This window comes from Muntiacus reevesi, chromosome 5, assembly GCF_963930625.1.
Source record: "Muntiacus reevesi chromosome 5, mMunRee1.1, whole genome shotgun sequence".
NCBI lineage: Eukaryota > Metazoa > Chordata > Mammalia > Artiodactyla > Cervidae > Muntiacus > Muntiacus reevesi.
In genome coordinates, this window is record NC_089253.1 from 40,013,728 (window position 1) to 40,035,912 (window position 22,185).

Genomic DNA, 22,185 nt, shown 5'->3' on the forward strand with positions numbered 1-22,185 from the left:
ATTGTATAAAGTTTTCTTTTACTTTCTTTTTTTTTCTTGGCTGTGCCACCTGGCATGTGAAAACTTAGTTCCCCATCCAGGGATCAAACCCACATCCACTGCAGTGGAAGCACAGAGTCTTAACCACTGGACCACCAGGGAAGTCCTGGGCAAGGTTTTCAATGCAATGTCTTTTCAGTAAAGTCTTTTTCTACTGCCAGGACCAGCTACAAAATCTGTGGGGCCCCGGGCAATTTGAAAATGCAGGGGCCCCTTGGTAAAAATTTCAAGAGGGGTCACGGTAGAGCATTATATCAAGCTTCAAGCTTAAGGCCCTTCTAAGAGTGACTTTGTGAGAATGCACAGGTCAGAGGCCCACAAAGTCAGCCTGCCTAGCCCTCAAGGGAGCTGGTGAGAGCCTTCTAGCAGTAGAGATGTAATTGGAGCTGGACTTCAGGAAGATTAATCTGGCTTGTCTGGTGGAGCAGCTTGGAGGGAGTCTAGGCAGGGAGACCGGTTAGGCAGCCTTGTGAGGAAGAGGAGAGAGTGTAGGATGGGGGCAGGGGCCAAGGGGTGGAATACAGGGATGAGAACTCGAGGGGAGTGGAAGCATGCGAGAGGCACAGTGACTTGAGTCAAGTCTCCTTGGACAGGGGCCAGGGAAGCCCGCTGAGTGCAGCTTCATTGCTTCTCCAACCCTTTCCCCTTTTTCCTTATGGCAGGGACCCCAGCCTTGGAGGTTATCTCTTGCACAGGAATCAGCGGTGAGTCTCCCTCTGGCCACCAGAGGGCAGATCGTTCTCATGGATTTTCCGGATGAATTTGGGGTGGGGGTGTGTCCTCGGGCTTCACCTTTTCCTCTTTTTCCCTCTCACCTCCTTCTGTGTTCCTCCATCAGCTGCTACCTCAAGGGCTGGATGTCTGAATGGAGCTGAGGTGGAGCATGAAGAGGTGTCCTGGAGTCCCATGCATTTATTAGGACTGTAAGTCATACTTGTTGCCTTAGGAAGTACGTTCATGCCATTCTCTCATTTCTGCCTGGCTGCCTACTTCTCTGGTTGACTTAGCCAAGAGTTCCACTCAAAATGCTGGAGCTGGAGTTGGAAGTCAAGTGTCACAGTGCCAATCGGCACTCTTTCCCTGCAAGCTCTTGGGCCTCTCTTTTCCTGTACCTTCTGCGGACTTGCTGCTTGATCTTGGTCTTTGGCTCTTGTGGGGATTCTGGCTTCTGTCTACTTTAAACTGCTGTTGAACCTAGGGTAGGTTTGGGGGGATGGTTTTCCAAAATGTCTGGGGTACAATGGGTGGGGGCATCCAGAGAAATCAGACCTGCCAGTCTACTCACTGTCCTTGGTGAGATAGTCTAGGGGGAAGTGAAGAGTGAACTTAGGTTGCCTCGTGGACTTCCTGTTAAGGTAAGGGACTCTCCAGAGATGAGAGGGACCTCAAGCTTATGAATAGTGACCTCTATTCATTAAAAGGAAAATAGGCCCAGGAAGGAAAGGAATGTCTCCAGTTGTTCATTCTTTGTGCCATCCTGAAGAATCCTCATTTTCAACCAGTTTCTCTCTTTTATTTTCCCCATGAGTTTCCTTGTCTTAGAAGGGATAAGTGAAATGTGATTTAAGATGAGACTGTCTCTCCTGCCCAACCTCAGAGGGATATTTTAATAGGGAACTGGCATGACTCAATATTGCCATAGTGCAATGCCGTTTCGTGCTATTCTGAACAATTAGAAGACTTTTTTGAAAGCAAAGAATAAAAAAGGTAACAAATCCAAAGATATTATTTAGAATGTCATCACTGGAACAAAGGCATGGATTCTTTCAAGATAGGGATGTTGAGGAGCTAAACAGAGATATTATGTGATTTTTTTCTCAAGATCCCATTTCATTTTCGCTGCAAAGAGCTGGAGGTAGAATGCAGGGTTGAGGGAATATCTGAAGCCTTTGGCAGCTGGGAGCCAAGGACGTTTACCTGGTGTTTGCCAGGGACCTTGAGGAGCCCTGTGGATTAGATGTGGGGTACACGGAGAGACAAATAAAAGCCAAGATGGACGACAACAGGTGATGAACGGGAGGTAGACAGGTAATAGACTAACGCTGCATCTGACAGGTGACTCACATGTTGATAGATAGGCTGGATGATAAACCAGATGTATTTAAGGAGCTGACTAACAGAGGAACGGACACACAGATAGGAAGTTGTTTTAGAACCAAAGGATGTCAATAGCAGGGCTTAACAGTTTTATTTTCTACTTAGTCAAATAGTAACACGCACACGTGATCTACGCTCCCTGTTCAAGATTTGCAAATCCCGAAAACTGACGGAAAGAAACGAAGAGTCAGACTTTGGGTACCATCCGAGGGAATGACCCGAGGCTCGCCCGATCGCGGGTGTTGCCGGAAACGGCCGACGACCGCCGTTCGCGGCGGGGCGGGCTGGGGGCGTGGCCCGCTCCCAGAGCGCGGAGCTACTTCGGGTGTTTCCGGAAACTGCCGAAAACCAGCTTGAAGGGGGCGGGGAAAGGCCTGTAGGCGTGGCTGGAGTACCCGGAGTTTCTTCGTACATTTCCGTAAACAGAGCCGAAGCTTGGTCTTCGGAATCGAGGAGCCGCGCGCGTCCCCAGGATTACCTTCTTCGGGTATTTCCGGAATTCACCAGTAGTCGGTGGCTGGGAGGAGAAGGCGCGCCTCCCTCCCGTTTCTAGCCGCTTCGGATGTTTCCGGCTGCTGCCGGCGGAAAGAGCCGAGGACCGGCGGTGGTGGCGGCCATGTTGGGAGCAGCAGGTCCGGCGGCGGCTGCCTGTGTGCCGGGCGCGGAGCAGTGCCGCTGAGGGCAGGGGAGGAGCGAGGCAGGCGGCCGGCTGCGGCGGCAGAGAGTAGGCGGAGCGGCGCGGCCCGGCCGAAAGGCGGCACGGCCCAGCCGGGGGTCGGGGGGGTGCGGTCCGGAGCTGCTCGGAGCCGGCGCGGCCTAGCCCGAGCGGCGCATCCCCGGGCTGGCGTGAACGGCAGCCCGGCCTCCCCGCACCCCCGGCCGGGGCCCATGCGGCGGGTGCTCCTGCTGTGAGAAGCCCCGCCCGGCCGGGCTCCGCGCCTTCCCTTCCCTCCCTTCCTCCACGCTTCTCGGTTTCCCTCCCTTGAGATACCGGCGCCATGTCCAGCGCTCGGACCCCCCTTCCCACGCTGAACGAGAGGGACACCGAGCAGGTAAGGAGCCCTGAGGGCTCCCCACATTCTTTGGCTGGGCCCCTGCACCTTGCAGAGCCTCCTCCCTCCTCAGCTCCCCTCGTGCCCCGGCTGCCATCCCGTAAGCCTCGGCTGCCCTGTCATCTGGCTCCTGGCCCCGTACACCTCTCTTCCGAGTCCTGTCCGGGGACCCACCTCGTCCGGACTCCAAGCTGCACACTTGTCTTTCTGCCGACCACCCCCCCTCCCCCCGGCCCTTCTCCCTTCACCGCCCTCCTGTGCTCTTCCGTGTTACCTCCCCAGCTTCCTCTTCTCTTCCCTTTCTCTCTCAGGGGCCTTTTTGGTCTTCCTCCACCCACGCTGAAAGCAGCCACCTTCCTGCTCCTCGACTAACACCCTGCGATTTGCCCCAGATCGTTGTCCACCTCTTCCTCCATCCCTCTGGCCTGGCTTCCCCTCCGCCCGCACCGGTTTTCCCAGTCCCAGTTATCACCCTCAGGGTCCTTGCCCCGGACTGTGACCTCGATCCTTGTCACCCTGTCAGTTCCCCGGCTTTTTACCCTGCCTCCTCCTGTTCCACATTGTGCTCGCCCTCTTGCTTGCAACCCACCAGCTCCACCCTCATCACCTTTCCAAATCGCTCGCCTACTCTTTGCTCATCACTTTCCCTTCTCTTCTCCAGGAGCTCCCTGGTGCCTCGCGCTGGCATTTGTTGCTTCCGTGTTTCCCCGTGCAGCTGTCATGCGCAGAGTTTTCCCACAGGTTGTCTTTGGGGTTCCAGTCTTCCCTCCCTTCAGAGTCCTGAGATCCCTCACGTTCTCTTCCTCTGGGGCTTGTTTTTTTAAGTTTTGGTTTGGCCTCCTGTTTCTCACGGCGAGTGTTGTACAAGCCTCCCTGGGCTCTTCCTGCGGAGGGAAAGACTCACTATTTCAGCCCTGCTCCATGAACACCACCTGTTGCGCGGTCCTTTCCCAGGCCTCGCTTCATCCTGGTCCTTCCCTTTCTGTCTTCTTACGCCGCAACACAAGCCAAGCCGTGATGCTTTCCTGTTTGTTCACTCAGGAATCTGTCACTTAGTATCTTCCCCTTTGCTTGTTGCCTTCCCGTTTCTCTGTCCTCACCCCTTCTTACTTATTACCAGTCTTCTTCATCAGGATTACCTTTCATCTCCGTATTCTTCTCCAGCCTTCTTCACATCATTTCCCCCACGGATGCCCCCCCCCCCCCCCCCCCCCCGTCCATCCCCTTGTGATTGGCTAGCCTTTGTGACTCCCCAGAGCAGGAATTTTGCATGCTAGTTTCTTGAGCTGCTGCTCCCTGTCCCCTCATCCTGGCAATCACTGCTATCATTTGTCACCCAAGCCTTAGCCTTTTCTGTGTCATCTCACCTCTCGGCCGAGAGGCGTCCACTTTCCACCCCTCCCCTTTCTTTCACCGTCTCGGTGTCCCTTGCTGCCTACTCTGGAGAGTCCCCTTCTTGTCACCTGGTGGAGAACTTTACTAGGCAAAAAAAAAAAAACTCAACTTGAAAAAAGAGCTCCTCACCCATGGGGCTTGCAGTGCTTTTTTGCATTCTTTTCTCTTGTTACATTCATTATGTTTTCCTCTTGTTCCCTTCTTTCTGGCTAGCGCAATAGAACCATTGTTATATTCTCTTGCATATTAACGGCTCTTGCATCTTAACATTAACATCTTAAAAAAAAATCTTGCCTCTTTTCATTTTTCCAATGTTTTTCTCTTTTGTTAGCCCCTCAGTCTCTGTCATCTGGACAGTCAGGAACTCAAGAGGAGTACTGGATAAGTTTTTTCTGCAGTGGTTGACCCTTTCATAACCTGTGAATTGACTGACTGTTTCTAGGGGGTGAAACGGGTTGAGAGGGAGAGATGGTTGAGTTCCATTTTATCACTGGGTTTGGCATGGGACTGAGGTCTTTAGAAACAGGAGCTTGGTCTCCATCTCAGTCTTGCCCTCAAATGCCAGCTGTTTCTTTCCTTCCTGGGAACCACTTTCTCAAGCCCCTCTCTCCTGTTCCATTACTTTTCCCATCACAGCCTTTATTTAGCAGGTAAACCCTGCTTAACCAGAGGACTTTCCCAGACTGTTGATTCTGAGCTGGTAGGAGGAGGCTAAGTGACTGACTGGCACCCTCAGGCATCTGGGGCGTGGCGGTGGAGTGCCTACTCTCTGAGCAAGGCCGTGGGGGGCATTGTGTTCAGCAGAGCAGAGTAACTGAGGGCCTCAGTGTGGTTTCTTTGTGTTGTTTACTCAGTGTACATGTATTCTTCCCATGGTCTTTTTCTTGTGATGTGTGCATTGATTTCCTCTCTTCCCCTCAAGCCTCACACACACCTTGAGCATGTTGTAGGAACCTGGTGCTCGCCTCCCACCGATTTTATGATAGCCGAACTCTGTGCACCTTTTGGGAATGTAAGCCGCTTCCTGATAACTTTGTCCAGAGAACTGGCTGCATGCATTGTCATCTTGTTCCAAATTTTGAACTACTCATCCTGTCCCCACTCTGGGTTTAGGGTCCCCTGAACCACTTCATCGCTTCTGCTGTTACCCTCAGGGTAGCCCCGATATGGACTTGATATTAAGTCTTATCCTGGAAAAGCATAGATTCTGAAAAACCTTACAAGCAGTGTGGTATTTTTTAAAACAAGAAAAAAAATAAGTAACAACCCCTAGGGTCATAAGGCCAGAGAGGCCTGAAGCACTGGCATCTTTTGGACTAGATCATGCTACCAGGTGAGACCAGAGAGCTCTTCTTGGTCGTGTTGTGAGTCTAACTAAAGTGGTTGTGGTAGAAGCCTTAATGTTGAGAGATAAAAAGCAAGGGATGTGGTTGGGTTGGTTTCTTTCCCCCAAAGGTCCTCTATTACCTTACTTAGATTTAAATTATTTAAATTGGTTTCACTGAAAAACAGGTAAACAGACTCTACTGGTTGTCTTAAAACTCCAGTCTCTTCTCGCTCTTTCTCTCCTCCTTTCTTTAAAACATGTGGCTGGTGAGAACCTGTTTCTAGGAGCTCTTTGATCACATCTGAATTAAACACACATAGACACAGAGATAGAAAATGTTGAAGTGTAAAAATAAACCTGGTGATGCAGAGACATTGCCTGTTTGCTGTCGACTCTGCTTCTAACAGTGAAAGGAGGAGATAAAAGAAAGTTAAGCCCTGCTGTTATTGTGATTTTTGTGGCACCGATTGCAGATATGCTTTTTCACAGTCATAGACTCTTCTTTTTTCAGAAGGAGGGTTGTAACCTGGGACTGGTCGTTTGGGGCATTCTTAATCTGTGAGCTGAGCTTTCTGTTCACTTTTCCAAATGGCTCTGTTGGCCTGGAGGCTTGGCAGCGGTGGAAGCAATCAGCAGGATGACTGTTTGTCGTCCAGCCAGCAGCAGCAGAAACAGGCAAGTGCAGAGGGGTCCGGCGTGCAGTGTCCACCTGCCACTGGCGAGCGCTCTCTGTAACACCTGGTGGAGGCCTGCATGGCTCCAGGCCTGCCCCACCTCTGGGCCTCAGGAGCCACAAAGGAGGGCTCCTGCGAGAAAGAGGCTTTCACTGCCAGCCCTGCCTCTGCCCCTCTGCGGTGGGCGAGGGTGGGGCTTCTGTCGTCCTTTCATGGGGGCACTGTTTATTCTCTCAGATGATTCTGGGAAGAGGAGTTTGGAAGTCTGGGTGAGAGAGCAGATCTAACTTTCAGGATCCTATAAAGAATTACTGAGCCACTCCAAACACACATAGCTGGCTCATGGCTCCCAGGGTTGATTCTGGCTGAATGTTTCACTGGATAATCTGGTTTTAGTGTTGTCTCGGGGAGAGCTTGGTTCTCTCTCATTTCACTCCCTGTCCTGCAAGCTGTGCGGCAATACCCATGCTCTGGGTGTGGGCTCTGACCTCTGCCCTTTGACTCTGGCAGAGGCCCTTGGTGGTGCTGCCTTCTGGTTAGAGGTGTGGGTGAATTTCAGACCATATAGTCTTTACTTTCTGCTTTACCCCTGAAATGAGGGAACAGGCATGGTTAGAGCAAGGACACTAGTAGACCCTGGAGTTCATAGAGTTGCCACACTACAGCCTTTCAACCTGGTAAAGGTAACTACCTAGTAAATTGTAATTATTTCTCTCTAGTCTGTGGACTTGGGGAAACAGCTAAGAAGATGGATACAAGGCAGTCATTGAGATTTGGCCTGCTTCACATTACGTGGTGACCGAAGATTGGGCCTGATTTTTTTTTTTTCCAGCATAAATGTCTTAAACATTGTTGGAGCTTGTGAGGTAGGGAGAGACTGAGAATTTGTTTTCTGAGGGGTCTGCATGGTTAGAGGTCTTGGGAGTCAAAAACTTCTCAGACTGTACTGCTTCCCCTTTGGACAGAACAACCTAATTCTCAGTGGGCACTTGACCAGGAGGACTAGGCCATGCTTTCATGAACTCTTTCCCACTGAGCACTTAGCCACCTGGCTGGCATTTCTCTTCTCCCAGGAGCTCCCATGACTCTCCTACATATGTATTATGTCGACTTATATGAATATTTTATGCCTAAAGTGCAGCTAAGGCTCAGACTTTGTGGCCCATTATCGACAAGCGAGGTGGGGGCTGGGCGCCACCCTCGGCCCCTTGATAGCGTCTCCGCTAAGTGGACCCCCCAGCAGCACTTTGAAGCCCATTAATGGATTGGGATGAGGTAACCTCAGCAGATGGAAAGGGCGAGGAGGGTGGTCATCCTTCATTCTCTGAGGCTGCCTGATGAGGCTTTCCTGCAGCCAGCCAGGTCCGCCCCCAGCTCCCTCCACTTGGTTAAGCTGTAGACTGACCACTAGGCCTCTTCTTTGAGAGGAGTTCTGGAAAGCCTTTGGTTCTCTCTTCGTCATGGTGATGCTGCCGTTATTTGCCGCTTTCCTGTCAAAGCCAAAATTGAGAGGGATGTGGAAAGGGTGGGTGGAGTTTAAACCTGGCCCTTCCTCCTTCAGGGGAAGTTCAACAAAATGACAAACCAGATAGGTGGCTGGGTTTCCTTTTCTCCATGGTAGATTCCCGCATTTGTACATTTTGCACTTGAAGCTTGGATTCTCCGGGCTTTCTCCCAGCCTTCATCAAACAGGCATGAGTCACTGGAGTGTTATCTATGCAGGTTCGCCTTCAGTCTCAGCAATGGGAAGAGTAAGCCTTTACAAACCCTGTGGGGGAGGAAGCCACCCATTTCCCACTTGTGGCCTGGGAGGAGGCCTCTGTCCCCATGTTAACTCTGAAAGTTCTCGTCACTCCCCCACCACGGCCCTCTCAGTGCGGGCTATGGAATTTCCTTGCTGTTTTTTTAGACTTTAAGATGGTACCTCTGGTTCTGAAAAAACACCAGAAGGAAATCTGACCCCTCGATTTCCAATTATCAGTCGGAGGAGGAGGGATCCCAGGTCCTTCTCTTGCCCACTAGACCTGCCTCTCCCTTGGGCCGTGTAAATAGGCTAGATCCCTTCATCTGAACGTCTAGAGGGTTTGAAGTTTCCTTGGTCCCCGTGGGGAGTTCTTCGCTCATTCCCCCTTACTTCCACTGATTCTTTCTCATTAGAAAAGGGTGAGTGCTCCCCAAGGCGCTTTAATCATCTCCTACTCTTTGCGACCCTGTGAACTGTAGCCCGCCGGGCGCCTCTGTCCATGGGACTTCCCAGTTAAGAATACTGGAGTGGATTGTCATGTCCTCTAGGGGATCTTCCCAGTCCAGGGATCGAACCTGAATCTCCTGCATTGGCAGGAGAGTTCTTTACCTCTAGCGCAACCTGGGAAGCCCAGAAAAGGGCAAAACATGTATCAGTATATTTCATCTTGTGCAGCAAACTAGTGATTTTAGGCTTACAGAGTTGTTACAAGAGTCACAAGTAGATAGGAGGGAAGGTGAGGTGGACCCTTGGCTCCGCGGATCCTGGGGACAGTGGGGGGTGGGGGAGGGGAGGGGTGGGTTCAACGACTGGCTCCAAGCCCTGTTTTTCTTTTTAACATAAGGAAGGCGGAGCAGACCTGGGACTTCTCTGTAGAACCAGTCAAGCTGGTTTTGAGCCACCTCGGCCTATTTTCCTCTGTGCTGTTTGGGAAGCTGGCGATTTAAAGATCTGCCTCCTCTGGGCTCTGCTCATTGAGGCATGAGTTTGGCCGATGTCTGTGAACAACCCCCTTCCCTCCCCTGGTGTCTGAGCTTGGCCTCTGCAGTGAGTGGGCTTTCTCCACACCTCATGCTGCTTTGTCTTACACACCTTTCACCAGCATCTCAAAGGTACAGTTTCTTTTCTTTGCAGTTCACAGCTTGGCAGAAGGCCCTCCACCTGGCCAGGAGGTCTGTGCTTGGCTCCCGGTCTGTGGATCTAGAAGGGAATCTGGACTTCTGCCTCTTGGCTGTTGTGACCTGGCTGCTAAATCCAACCAGACCCCAGACCTTTTGGATTGGTGCATAGGAACTGTCTGTCCAAGCCCACTGGAGAAGAAAAAAGGAGAGAGAATAGGTTTTGGTCTTTGGCAGTTCAACAGGTACTTCAGCCATGGGGAACAGTTTGGTTGTCCTTGATGGAGGTACCTGTAGGAAGTGTGGGAGACTCCAGTCACCGTGTGCTGGCATTTCCTGAACACAGTAGGGAACCGTCTCAGGGAGGAGACGGCAGGATTCTGAGGCACCTGAGGCCAGCTGGACTGCCGCTGCTGCAGCAGGGTTGTGTTCTCAGGCGCCCACTGAGCAGAAAGCTCCCAAGCCCACAGCCTGGTGATTAGTGAGTGGAGCTACCTGCAAGCAGTGCTCTCGCTTCTGTCCTTGCTGCTGCTGCAGTCGTCTCCTCGTTGTCTCTCCTGAGCACCGTGTGACCGAGGGTTTGTTGTGGGTGCTGGTGATCCCACATGCAGGGCACCCCCTTTCTCCTCACCTTTAGACCGAAGGGCCTGCTGGCTTTCCCTCACCCCCTCACGTCCCCACTCCTCTCCACAGATGGCCACGTTTTGACTGTCTTTGCACGTAGCGTTGGCAGCATCTGTGGCTTGTTGCTTTGCTTTGGCCACAAAAGTGTGAGGTACTAGTTCTCCAGTCACAGGAAGTGGGGCCCCTTGGGCCCTTTTGGTCTAGTGTAGCATTCTGATTGAGTTGACTTTATGGCAGGTTGAAAGGGGATCCCAGCGCCTTTGGATTTCCAATAAATGGTGTTGCTGTGGTCAGAGTGGGCGCTAGAGTTCTTGAGCTGGAATCTTGGGATAGGCCCCGCTGTGACTTGGGCTTACTCTATCCCTATGGGGCTGTTTGTTCTTCTGTAAAGAAAAGGGAGTTATAATAGTACTGTCTTAGAGGTGTAGGTGTTGTGAGCATTAAGAGTTAATGAATATAAAGCACTTAGAATAGGGCCTGACAGCATGTAACAATTATCAGCATCTTTGTTTCAGTTGCCCAACTTAGTGAATTTTCTCTGAGCGCCATGCAACTCTAGGTTGCTAGAAGCGAAATACTTTGGATTATCTTTGTGTTGACTAGGGTTCCGTAGGTGCTTTTCCCAGGATTTCTGAGTTTAAAGTTTTTATTTTATTTAAAAAAAATTTTTTTTTAAATTTTACCAGTCAGCAATCTGAAAGAAAATAGGATGCAGTTGGAGAGATTTAGGAGAAGAAGGGGATGAGAGAGGTTGAGATGGTTGAATGGCACCACCGACTCGATGGACCTGAGTTTGAGGAAGCTCCAGGAGTTGGTGATGGACAGGGAAGCCTGACATGCTGCAGTCCATGGGGGTCGCAAAAAGTTGGAGCGATTGAACTGACTGACTGGAGAGGTTTATATACTTTTGAAAGCACTTTTTTTAAAGTTCATGCATTGACAAGATACCAGTATCAGGCAGCTTTATTGATTAAAGGAAAAAGAAACACACGGCCCTCTGCCAGCCCATACTTTTGTGTTGTGAATGGTGGTGGTGGTGGGTGTGCACTCTCTTCATTGGCTGGAAGGCCAGATCTCATCCCTGGAACCCCGGCTTCTCTGAGTTGCTAGGATCTGGGTGTTAGAGGAGGCCCCACCTAGCGCCAGGATTGGGTTTCTTTCCTCAGGTTCCTTTCTTCACAAGCAGTGTCTACCCTTTGGCAGCAGGAGAAAGCTCGCTGTTTCTCTTAGAGACCACTCGCAGCTGGTGGTTTTAGGTTCCTTTCCCACTAGCCCAGGGGCCTGCAAGGGCAGGTTCTCGTTACCTTTGTTGGCTTTTCTGGAGTGAGAAGAAAGCCTCCCCTTTGGGAGCCCTGCGAGGGTGACAGCCATTCCTCAGCCGTTCCTGTGCATCTGTGGACTTTGAATCTTGAGTCGAGGTTTTGGTCTCAGTTGGCTCCTGTTGATGTTCCTCGCTTGAGCTTCTAGAGCCTAAATGCCTTATCAGAGCAGCAAGTTGCTTAGTTTTTTCATGTTGCCACTGTGGAGGAGAAGAAAGGTAACAGTGTCGCTGCTGCAGGGCTCATCTGAGAATATTTCTTTCACTGCATTTTCCTCTTCCTTTTGACCCCTCTGCTGACTTGTCTCACTTCCTTTTTTTTTTTTTTTTTTTTTTTCTGTTTGGTTTCTTTGAACTCTGTTCCTTCCTTATCACTGTCCTTCTCGGGTTTTCATCTCCATGTCCCACTGCCTTACCTGTTTCTATGCCTCTTTTGTGGCCTGGCTCAGAAGGGGAATTTTGATGGTCTGAGATCTCTCTCCTTCATGTGTAGAATCCCAGAACCACCCAGTCCTTTCTTTCTCCTATTCCTCTGATTTGTGTAAAGTTAAGAGCTCCCTGCTTTGGAAACATTTTCTTTTTTTGTCTCTGGAGCCACTTTGCTCAGTGAAGCCCGACTTGGCGTCCCAGTTTCCCTAGTGACAGGTCTAAGCTAGTTCTGGGCAATCAGGAATGCCAAAACTCTAGGCCATGTCTTGGGGGAGATCTGAGGAGGCACTTACTACTTTTGGTAGCACTGTGTTGGTTCTCAAAGTGTAGTCTGGGGACCCTTGTGGTCCCTAAGACTGTTTGGTGCTAAACAAAATGCAAATAATTTTCCTTGTAACCTTGATGCTGTATTTGCTTGTTTCAACTCTCATTCTCATGCTTTCCAGAGGCTAAGTGATGTTTATTGACGTTATCACTCTTGGCTAATGGAGTATGTGCTGCTTTTTTTCCCAATGTGTGTTTCTTTATTTTTGTTTTTCCTAGAATTTTTAAGGTAGTACTTTAAGGTATAAATACGGAAGTTTTTGGTGATGAACTTGATTTGTTCTCATCACTTCTTCTGTGCTCTTACTAGCTTTCTTCAGTATACCTGTTGTAATTTCTGTAAACCTCAATATTGTCCAATAAATAGTTATTTTAAAATCCCAACATTTTCCTGGCACCTTTGAAGAAACACAAGAAGTAAGTACAACTTCCAGCACTTAATTGTAAAAATTTTGGGGAAAACTAATAATTTTTAAAATTATATTTATAACTTACTTTAGCACTTAATTCTGTTTTATTCTAAAATAGAGGAAAATTCATAGTATTTTTCTTACATTTAAGGATAAATTGTTGGCTTAAAAAAGGGAGGTTGGAAGTTTTGCTTTCTCAAACACAGCTGCTAGCTCTGTTTACTGCAATTAGAAACATATCAACAAGTGAAAAGGAGGGATCTACTCTGAAGAAACTTGGCAAAACTGTAAACAAGAAATGAAAAAAAAATGGAAAGAAATGAAATCGTAATGAAAGGTATCTTCTTATCTTTATAGATGCTAATATTAATGTAGCTTACTGTGTGTACTTTATTTTTAGTGTTTTCGTGCAGTATTAGGGTGCTGGTTGGCCTTCCGTGGTAGCTCAGACAGTATGGAATCTGCCTGCAGTGCAGGAGACCAGGGTTTGATCCCTGGGTTAGGAACATCCCCTGGAGAAGGAGATGACAACCCACTCCAGTATTCTTGCCTGGAGAATTCCATGGACAGGGAAAACTGGCAGGCTACAGTCCATGGGGTTGCAGAGAGTCAGACATGACTGAGCGACTTAACACTAGAACTGCTACTACAAGGGTGCCAGTTAAGTTGCAGCATCAGTCAAGAGCAGTCCTCAGAGATTAAAGAGAAAGGAATTAAGTGTTTTAAGTGGGACACACCACAGTCTCTTTAAAAGCCAAAACTTGTTCCCGCATTTCCAGCTAGAAATGCCAAAGTCACTGAGGCCTCTTACAGGGTGAGTTACTGCTCCTTCCGGAGGAGCCCACCCGTAGCTGAGAGGCTAATAAAAAGCTCTGAAGAGCTGGCATTCCTGAATGCACACTGGATGAAAGGTCAGTAAAGCTCGGGGCAGGGCCACCTCATGTGACTGTGTTGTTGAATTAAAGATTCAGCTGCAAACCTGAAGACTGAGTTAATATCTTATTTATAGAATTTTACTTTCACCTTAGAAATGAGCAGGTATATAGGCATGGCTCAACTTGTTTCACCACCATCTACGTGTCAAAAAATATTTTCTCTTCTGGGAATGCTCAGCAACAAAACACAAGTTGTGGTAAATGTGCAAAGGGTTGAATGACTTTTTCGGCTCTCATGGTTTTTCCTGGAGCAACTTTGTTCCCAGTTGCATTGTTGGTACAGAAGCAGCGCGACAGGGAAAACTGCTGGTGGCGTGAATCAGGGTAGGGGCACCAAATTCTGCTGGTGGTCAGTCATGGACTTTTCTCTACGCATTTGTGGTTTAAAAAAAAACAACTCATTGTCACTTAAGAATGTCCTGGATGAAGCACTGTGAGGTTTTTTTGTTAAATCTCAGTCTTCCAGTAAAGATCTCTGATATTCCTAAGTGATGAAATGTAGAGTATCCATGGAGCATTGCTGCTCTTTTTTTTTTTCTTTTTTTTTGCATTGCTGCTCTTTACCATAGTCCAGCTGTCTGGGGAAAATGCTCTTGTGTGGGAGCTGACCCAGCTGAGAGGATCATTTTTACTTGAAATAACAATTGATGGACAAACTATAGTTATTCATACTTCAGTGTTTAGTGGACATCTTCTTGAAATTGAGCAGAGTGAGCCTGTCATCATTGCCAGTGATAAAATTCAAGTTTTCAAGCAAAAATTAGAATTTTGGAAAACTTGCATTTGTCACACTTTTTTTGATGAGATGGTGGTGAGATTAATGGAGTATGATTTTTTGATATTGTGTGAACTCCCAGTATTTGGAAATTCTGCATATTCAGTGAAGGAATATTTCCTTGGTTCAGTTCAGTTCAGTTGTTTGTTCCGTCACGTCTGACTCTGCGTCCCCATGCACTGCAGCACACCAGGCCTCCCTGTCCATCTCATCCTCTGACGTCCCCTTCTCCTCCTGCCTTCAGTCTTTCGCAGCATCAGGGTCTTTCCCAATGAGTCAGCTCTTCGAATCAGGTGGCCAAAATATTGGAGTTTCAACTTCAGCATCAGTCCTTCAAATGAATACTCAGGACTGATTTCCTTTAGGATGGACTGGTTGGATCTCCTTGTCATTTCCTCGGTTATCGGTAGGTAAGAGAGCAACTCAAAGTGCAAGGTGACCAATGGATTTTAATGTAAAGGTACACAAAAGATTAATTTGATAAAATCACATATTGCACATTGCAACTACCCTTTAAAAACAACCACTTGTGGAGTTTTGGTCTAGTATCAAAGAAGAAAATCCTCAATATTTGAAAGGCTATTATTAAACTTCATTTTCCAACTACACATCTGTGTGAAATGAGATTTTTGCATCTTTCAGCCAACCTATGGAAACACTAAATGCAGAAGCAGATACAAGAAATATCTCTTTCATTAAGCTTGATGTTAAAGAGATGTCTTAGAGTATAAAACTGTGCAACTCTTGTTATGAATTTCATTTTGTTTTAGAAATAGTTTCTGCATTTAAAAATGGGTTATTTGTGTAAACAGGTAATGGGGTTTGTTGTTATTTTATTATTTCTTTATTTTTGTTGTTGTTATTTTAAATGAATAAAAATACTTTAAAAAATCAGTTTCAGTTTTTAATAAGGTGACCGTTGATAGCTATGACCCATATAAACAAAAGATCTTTGCAGTCCTCCATAAGTTTTTTAAGAATGTGAAGAGTTCTTGAGACCAAAAAGTGAGAACAACCTTTGTTGTAGACAAAACCTGAGTTGACTGTCCTCCGTCTTGGGCTGGTTATCTGCGATGACTTCACAGGGAGCCCTTGTTTGCAGTTCCCAGCGCCTGTAATCGCGCCTGCCTGGGCCTCAGGGACTTTGACCCCAGTGCACTTATTTCCTTCTTCTGATACATGCAGCATTGGCCCTGTCAGATTCTTTGTTGTTTTATCTGTGGTTTGTTTATTTCCCCCATTTTTTTCTCTTTATTCCCTGATTTTTTTGTTTTTCTCATTTTCCCTTTATTTGTAATCTTTCTCATTTTTTCTTTTTCTATTCTTTAGTTTGTTAGGTTTTTTGGGTGGGGGGTCTGGCATTGTGTTTTGATTACATTATAAAATCAGTTCATCAAGTGGATTTCCTTTGGTCTGTGTGAAGTTGTGGTTTGGAAAATACATTTTTTTCATTAAAATTAAGTAAGTAATGTTTCCATGTAGTGGATTTATTAATGTTCTTTTAAATGAATGGACACATTGATAGGTATGATTCATATATATAGAATCTTTTGGGAGATTCAGGTTATTTTTAATACTGCAAAGACTTTCTGAAACCAAGAAGTGTAAGAACCACAGTTGTAGACAAAACAAGTTAATTCTTCCTGGCTTTGTTGGGTTGATTTCTTGATTTCATAAAAATTAAAAAAAAATTTTTTTTTGCAATTCCAAGAACCTTTTTAGTCCTGATTGGGCTCACGAAGGCACTTGCTGCCTTGGTTTGCTGTTCTAAGAAAGCTGGTTCTCTGTGACCAGAGGGGCTTTGACCAAAGTTGGCTTGTCTCCTCCTATGAATACATAACTTTGACCTTATGAGGGTTTAAACAGTTAAATTTTATTTCTTTTAAATTTTGAACTTTGAAGAGTTAACAAAAATAATCCAAAAAGTTTTTATATGTTCTTCACCCAGCTTCCCCTTATGTTAACATCTTATGTAACCATAGAACACGTATCAAAACTGATAATTAGTCTTGGTATCATACTGTTAACCAGGCAACTTCTGCTTTCGTCAGTTTTCCTGCTGGTGTACTTTTTCTGTCTAGGATCCAGCCCAGGAACCCATATTGCATTTAGTTGTCATGTCTCCATAGTCCCCTCAGTCTTTTCATGTCTTTCATGACATTGACAGTTTTGAAGAATGCTGGTTAGTTATTTTATATAATGTTCCTCATTTATGGTAGTCTGAAATTTTCTCATGGCCTTGTGCTTTGTTTTTTCATTGTAGTCAAATATGGGTAACACAAAATGTACATTTTATTAATTTTTAAGTATATAATCCAGTAGCGTGAAATCCATTAACAATGTAGCCAGCACCACTATTTGTAGAACTTTTTGGTCATCCCAAACAGAAAGTCTATATCCATAAACAGTAATTCCCCATCTTTCCCTCCCCCAACCTTTGGTAACCTTTTTTCTACTTTCTCTATAAATTTGTTTGTTCTGAACACTTCATATAGGTAGAGTTGTACAGTATTTGTCTTTTTGTTTCTGCCTCATTTCACTTTGCATAATGTTTTCAGGGTTTCATCCTTGTTGTAGATTTAATAATTAAGTTTTGAAAGTTAACCTTGATTTTACTATGATGATACTTATGAACTTGATATGTTGGAAGATAGTTATTAATACATAGTTGTAATGAGTTCAGTAGTATATTTTAAATGAATTAATAGATTAACATTTTCTCAGTTTAAGTTACAATACAGTAGCTCTGATCAACATCAACAAAAGCTATTTGAGGCCCTTAGTAATAAGAGCATAGAGGGTTTTCCAGGAGTCTGAGAATTGCTGTTGGAGACCAGTAGGGAGTTTACCATCCCTGCCCTTGATTGGCTGGTTACTGACTGTGACCTCATAATGAGCCTTTGTTTTGCAATTCCCAGAGTCCTGGCTGAACTGCAGGAAGGCACTTGCTGCGTTGGTTGCAGTGTATCTAGCTAGGGAAGCTAGACTTTAACCAAGTTTGGCTCATTTCCTCCTCCTAATAGGGGCATTGGCCTTTTTTTTTTTTTCTCCCATTAAAAAAATAATTTGGCTTACTCGGATTTCATTATGACAGTAGTTTGTGTTTTTTTAAGCTTATATATTGGCTATTGGTCAATTCCAAATTTGAAAACTGCAAAGCTTGCATAGCCTCTATCCTTGAAAAACCTTGGTACCCTTAAGAGCTGAAGGCTGGTTGGCTCCAGGCACTCACTAAGGCCAGAATACCCAACAGTTTGTTCTCAGAGTGACTGCAGAGTCCGCACACTTGGTTCCTATTTCTTCTGTAATTTAACTCTTTGTTAGCCCTGTTTCTTAGTGAAACTTGCCTGCCAAATCCCATTTTTATGTAAGTGTACTTTGTTTTCTCTTGGAAGAGGTTAAGCGGATTTGTGTGTATGTAACAGCGTGTGGACTTTTATCTTTGCTTCATGAATCTTTAAGAGATACAGTTGCAGTAAATATATTTCTAAACTACTTTATAGTTTTCCACCTTGTTCTTTTGTTTGTAGTCATTCTCTCACTTAACAAAGCACCTCTCACTTTTAAAAGCTTCTCTTAGTACCACTAATAGTAGACCTTTGGGCCTCCTCTGATAGTCACTTGAATCAGCTTTAAGCAAATCTGCTTACGCTCATTTGCTCAGGATCACTTCTCATCAGAATCATTAAAAAAAAAGTTTAATCAAGTGATTACCTTATATCAGTTTGTGTCTACATATAGACTTGTGGGATTATAGCTCTATTTCCCATCACTCAGCAAGTCCCATAATCCTCTGCTTTTTACACAAAGCATATTTCTTTTCAGATACACATGTGGCTTTCACTTCAATTCCAAAAGTGAACTTGATGTGCTTTTTTCTCTCTCTTCGGCCCCTGGTCTGCATGGAAGACAGACTTTTGCTTTCAAAGGAGATTTGTTCACTCTGTTAGCTAAGGCAGTGACTCAGTAACGGTGCCTCCTGGATGGCCCTCTAAATACATTACTCTGTTCCAAGTGGTTGGGAAATTCTTAAAGGCAATAGACTGAGTACTTGAAGAGTAGACAGTGCCCCCACCCATTCCCACGGAGTGCCATTTGCTCCGAGGCTAGTGTCTTTAGCTGTCGCATCATAATAGCCAACATTTATTGAGTACTTTGTCCCAGACGCTTGTTTAACTAGCTGTTTTACATTCATTAACTCATTTAATCTTTGTGAGATAGTAGATCTTATTATTTCCCCCACTTTGCAGATGAGGAAACAGAGGCCCAGAAATGTTGAGTAACTCTGTTTAAGGTAACAGACTCATGTAGTCCGGAGTGTTTGTTGGTGTTAGAACAAGACTTTCCTGACCACGAAGAGCACTTTGGCTCTGGCTTCAGTTGTGTCCAGGCAGTAGAAGATAGATACCTTAGGACTAGCTCCCAGTCGGTGTGGGGCAGAACATGCCTCCCAGGCCGGCTTCAGAGTCCTACGTGGTCTCTCTGCCCCACGTTTTCTTTCTGCCCTCTGAGGCCTGTTGAAAAGGTGGCATGGTGTGGAGATGCAGCTCTCTGGGTTTATTTCCCTTGTCTTATCAGCTTATGGGAAGCTTTTTTTTTAACTTTTCTATTTAATCCTGGCTTCCGATTTTCCTGCTCATCTCTTCTCATCTCCTGGAATTCCAAGAACCTCTAGAAAAACTGGAATCTTAAGACCTTCAGTTGGTAACCAGCAAGTAAGTAGCCTAGGACAGTTTGGAAGATTTGCCTGTCGTGCTGGGTAGCACCTCACTCCCGCCGGCCCCCATCCCCCCCCGCCAAAAAAACTTTTGTTTGTGGACCTTAACTATGTTTTGTTTGTTTGTTCTTTTTTTTTTTTTTTTATGTTTTATCCTTATGAAACTAGTATTTTCTTTTTACATGCCATTATGTACCAGTTTCACACACAGAGACCAGAGCTGCTCGCATTTGGCCTTGACTGCCAAGGACACGGAGCGCAGTAGCTGGTAGTGCCAGGACCCCGTGGGGGGGACTCGCCAGTTCAGTCCTGGGAGCTGAACTCTGGCCATCCTGCCGTGGCTCGTTATCCCATTGCTTGGGTAATATGCCACTACTTCCTGTTTGTCTTTGTCAGTCTTTTGGTCTTTTGATCACTTCTCTCTCCTGAAACTCTGCCTGTGGTCCTCCTAGATTTTAGGAGTTGTTTCTCAGTGAGAGTGAATCTCTGGAATTTCAGTTAACTTGAGTTTGTAAGTTTATGGTATGATTTTACTTGCATGTCATTCCTGGTGTGATAGTGCCTTTTCTTTTATCCTGTTAAATATTTTGATTTTATTAACTAAATTCTGAAATTTTGAGCTGATTTTTTTAAGATCCCAGCATGGGGCAAGGATAAAGGGGTGGACTGCTGCCCTTGATTCAAGCGTGCTACTTCCCCACTTGCCCCCCTCTTGCTGCCCCTAGTAGAAAAAGAGTTCAGCTGTGTGATTGTATTTGTGTTCAAACTTGTTTCACTTTTCTAAGATCATGGTTATGTGCCGTTTCTACTGTATTTTAGAATCCATCCTCTTGTTACAGTGGAAAAGCCACGGCCCATGTGAATTATGGTAAGAAGCGCAGCCTGTTAGATTTTCTGAGCGGTTCCCCCTGCCCCTCTTCCTGCCGCCAGCACATTTTTATCTGTCCTCAGAGGTGGCTGCTCTTCACACACAGGTGTTCGGTAGCGACGCAGGCCACTGCTTCCTTGGAGAGCGCATGGCCGTGTTCTCTCGCTAATGAAAAGGCTGTCATAATGGGTTAGGTCCTTAGGGGCTCTGCCCTTCTGTACTTGTATTCCCAGGGAGAAGAATCTCTCCCTTAATTACCGCATCATGCTGAGCAGAGAGGTGTGGCTGCTAATTGATTAGATGACCGTCCTTTGCTTTGGTGTGGGACTGTTGGTTTTGTTTTTAAATAAAATAGATTTGAGTCAATTAAGTGTATTTTGAAGAGATGAATATTTCCTGTTGTCAACCTCCTGTTTTTAGTGCCATCCTTATTCTTTAGCTTGGTCATGAGACGTGCTGAATGGACTTTGCTGGCATTTTGCTGCTGGTGGAAACAGTGTCTTTTCCTCTCCTGCCCCTCTGGCATGCTCCCTTTTTGTTTGGTAGCATCAGAATCCTTTATTTGGTTTGGTTTTCATTCCCTCCTTCTGTCTTGGAGTGGTTGAACCCTGTTCTGAAATATATTTTTTAAGATAGTGTTTAAAAGCAAATACCCTGCCTTGAAACCTCAGAAGCTGCTTGTGAAACAGCCGATAGGGCAGGCTGCCAAATCTACAGTTAAAACCGATCCCTTAATGACAAAATGTCAGACATTGATGTTAAACCTTCATTATGATTGTGGTGTGAGGATTTTTCTTATTAATAAATGTTTAGGTGCTGAACTCCCAGTTTCACATTTGGAATGCTTTCTGTTATAAAATTCTGCATAGTAAACCATCCCAAAAGAATCTCCTGGGCTAATCTATCTGCTATAGGGAAGATTTTCAGCAATCCAATCCCCATTCTCCTCACCTACTTATTTATTTTTTTAATTTTGGGAAATGATTTTATTTTGAGTGATGTGGACCAAGCCTCACTAGCTTTATCATTTTTAAGATAGAACTATATATAAAATATGTAAACAACAAAGACCTAATGTATAGCAAAGGGAACAGTGTAACTGTATTCAGTATCTTACAATAACCTATAATAGACAAGAATATGAAAAAGAATACATATATGTTTGTGTAGACACACACGTATTTAACTGAATCACTTTCCTGTACACCAGAAATACCGTAAGTCAACTAAACTTCAAGTTTTGTTTTTTTCTTCAATTTATTTTAATTGGAGAATAATTACCTTACAATATTGTGGTGGTTTTTGCCAAACATCGACATGAATCAGCCACACGTGCACCTGTGTCCCCCTATCCTGAACCCCCTTCCCACCTCCCTCCCCTCAACTTCAGTTTAACAACAAAAAAAAAAACTAGCTTCAGAATTATTTTTATCTCAACAGAGGACTGGAGCCTTAATCTTTATTCCCACCCTGAATTAACTGAATTAACTTTGTTTTTTGTTTGTTTCATTTTTAAGATGATATAGAATCTTCTGTTTGTCCAGGGAATTTCTAAGTACTTTCAGGAGTGAGTATTCATTCCTTCTTAGAACCTTCCAGAAGAATTCTGATGCTGCTGGTAGCCTGCTGATTAAGAATACAATTTAAAAACTGATATTAGGGGTACTCTTCCTGCCCCCTTCTGATGCCTATGTCAGCTTTCTCTATCTCTTTTATACTTTAATAAAACTTTATTTATAAAAAAAAAAACTGGGGCTTCCCTGGTGGCTCAGATGGTAAAGCGTCTGCCTGCAGTGCGGGAGACCCAGGTTCGATCCCTGGGTTGGGAAGATCCCCTGGAGTAGGAATTGGCAATCCACTCCAGTGTTCTTGCCTGTGAAATGCCGTGGACAGAGGAGCTTTGTGGGCTACAGTCCATGGGGTCACAAAGAGTTGGACACGACTGAGCGACTGAGCAGGTGCACAGGCTAAAGGTTGTTTTCAGTGCTGAATTAGTCCCTCTAGAATGTGTGCTTCCTGGGACTTCCCTGGCAGTTCAGGGGTTAAGACTCCATGCTTCCAAGGCAGAGGGCGGGGCGCAGGTTTGGTCCTTGGTTGCGGAACTAGGATCCAAGAGGTTAAAAAAAAAAAAGCAAAAAACTGATATTAGTGTACAGCAAGCTATAACACTGATTGAATGAATTGATGAGGGAGACCAGGTTTGACAAGCGATAATTGGGAGAGAAAAGGATAAATATGTTAACATGCCTCCACAGTCGCAGCTGGCACTGAGATTCAGGACTCTGGATACAGAACTTCAGGACGTCCTTCCACACGTTCACCAAGAGCACCCTATTCTG

General features: G+C 45.7%; 1 protein-coding gene and 1 non-coding gene across 7 annotated transcripts in view; both read left to right on the forward strand.

The window, feature by feature from the left end:
• The first annotated feature begins 2,589 nt into the window (after positions 1-2,589).
• The window catches only part of MARK2 (microtubule affinity regulating kinase 2), a 54,992-nt gene continuing 35,396 nt past the window's right edge, over positions 2,590-22,185 (forward strand). For 2 of the 6 annotated variants that reach the window (XM_065937597.1, XM_065937599.1), the window contains exon 1: positions 2,593-3,188. In XM_065937597.1, coding sequence (XP_065793669.1) covers positions 3,135-3,188 — 54 coding nt within the window. In that variant the 5' untranslated portion in view covers positions 2,593-3,134. Of the gene's footprint in view, positions 3,189-22,185 lie in introns of all 6 variants that reach the window. The other 4 variants (XM_065937594.1, XM_065937592.1, XM_065937593.1 and 1 more) reach the window with 4 other exon arrangements.
• On the forward strand, positions 21,604-21,675 carry TRNAC-GCA (transfer RNA cysteine (anticodon GCA)). The gene has a single exon. It is a non-coding gene; the product is annotated as a tRNA-Cys (tRNA).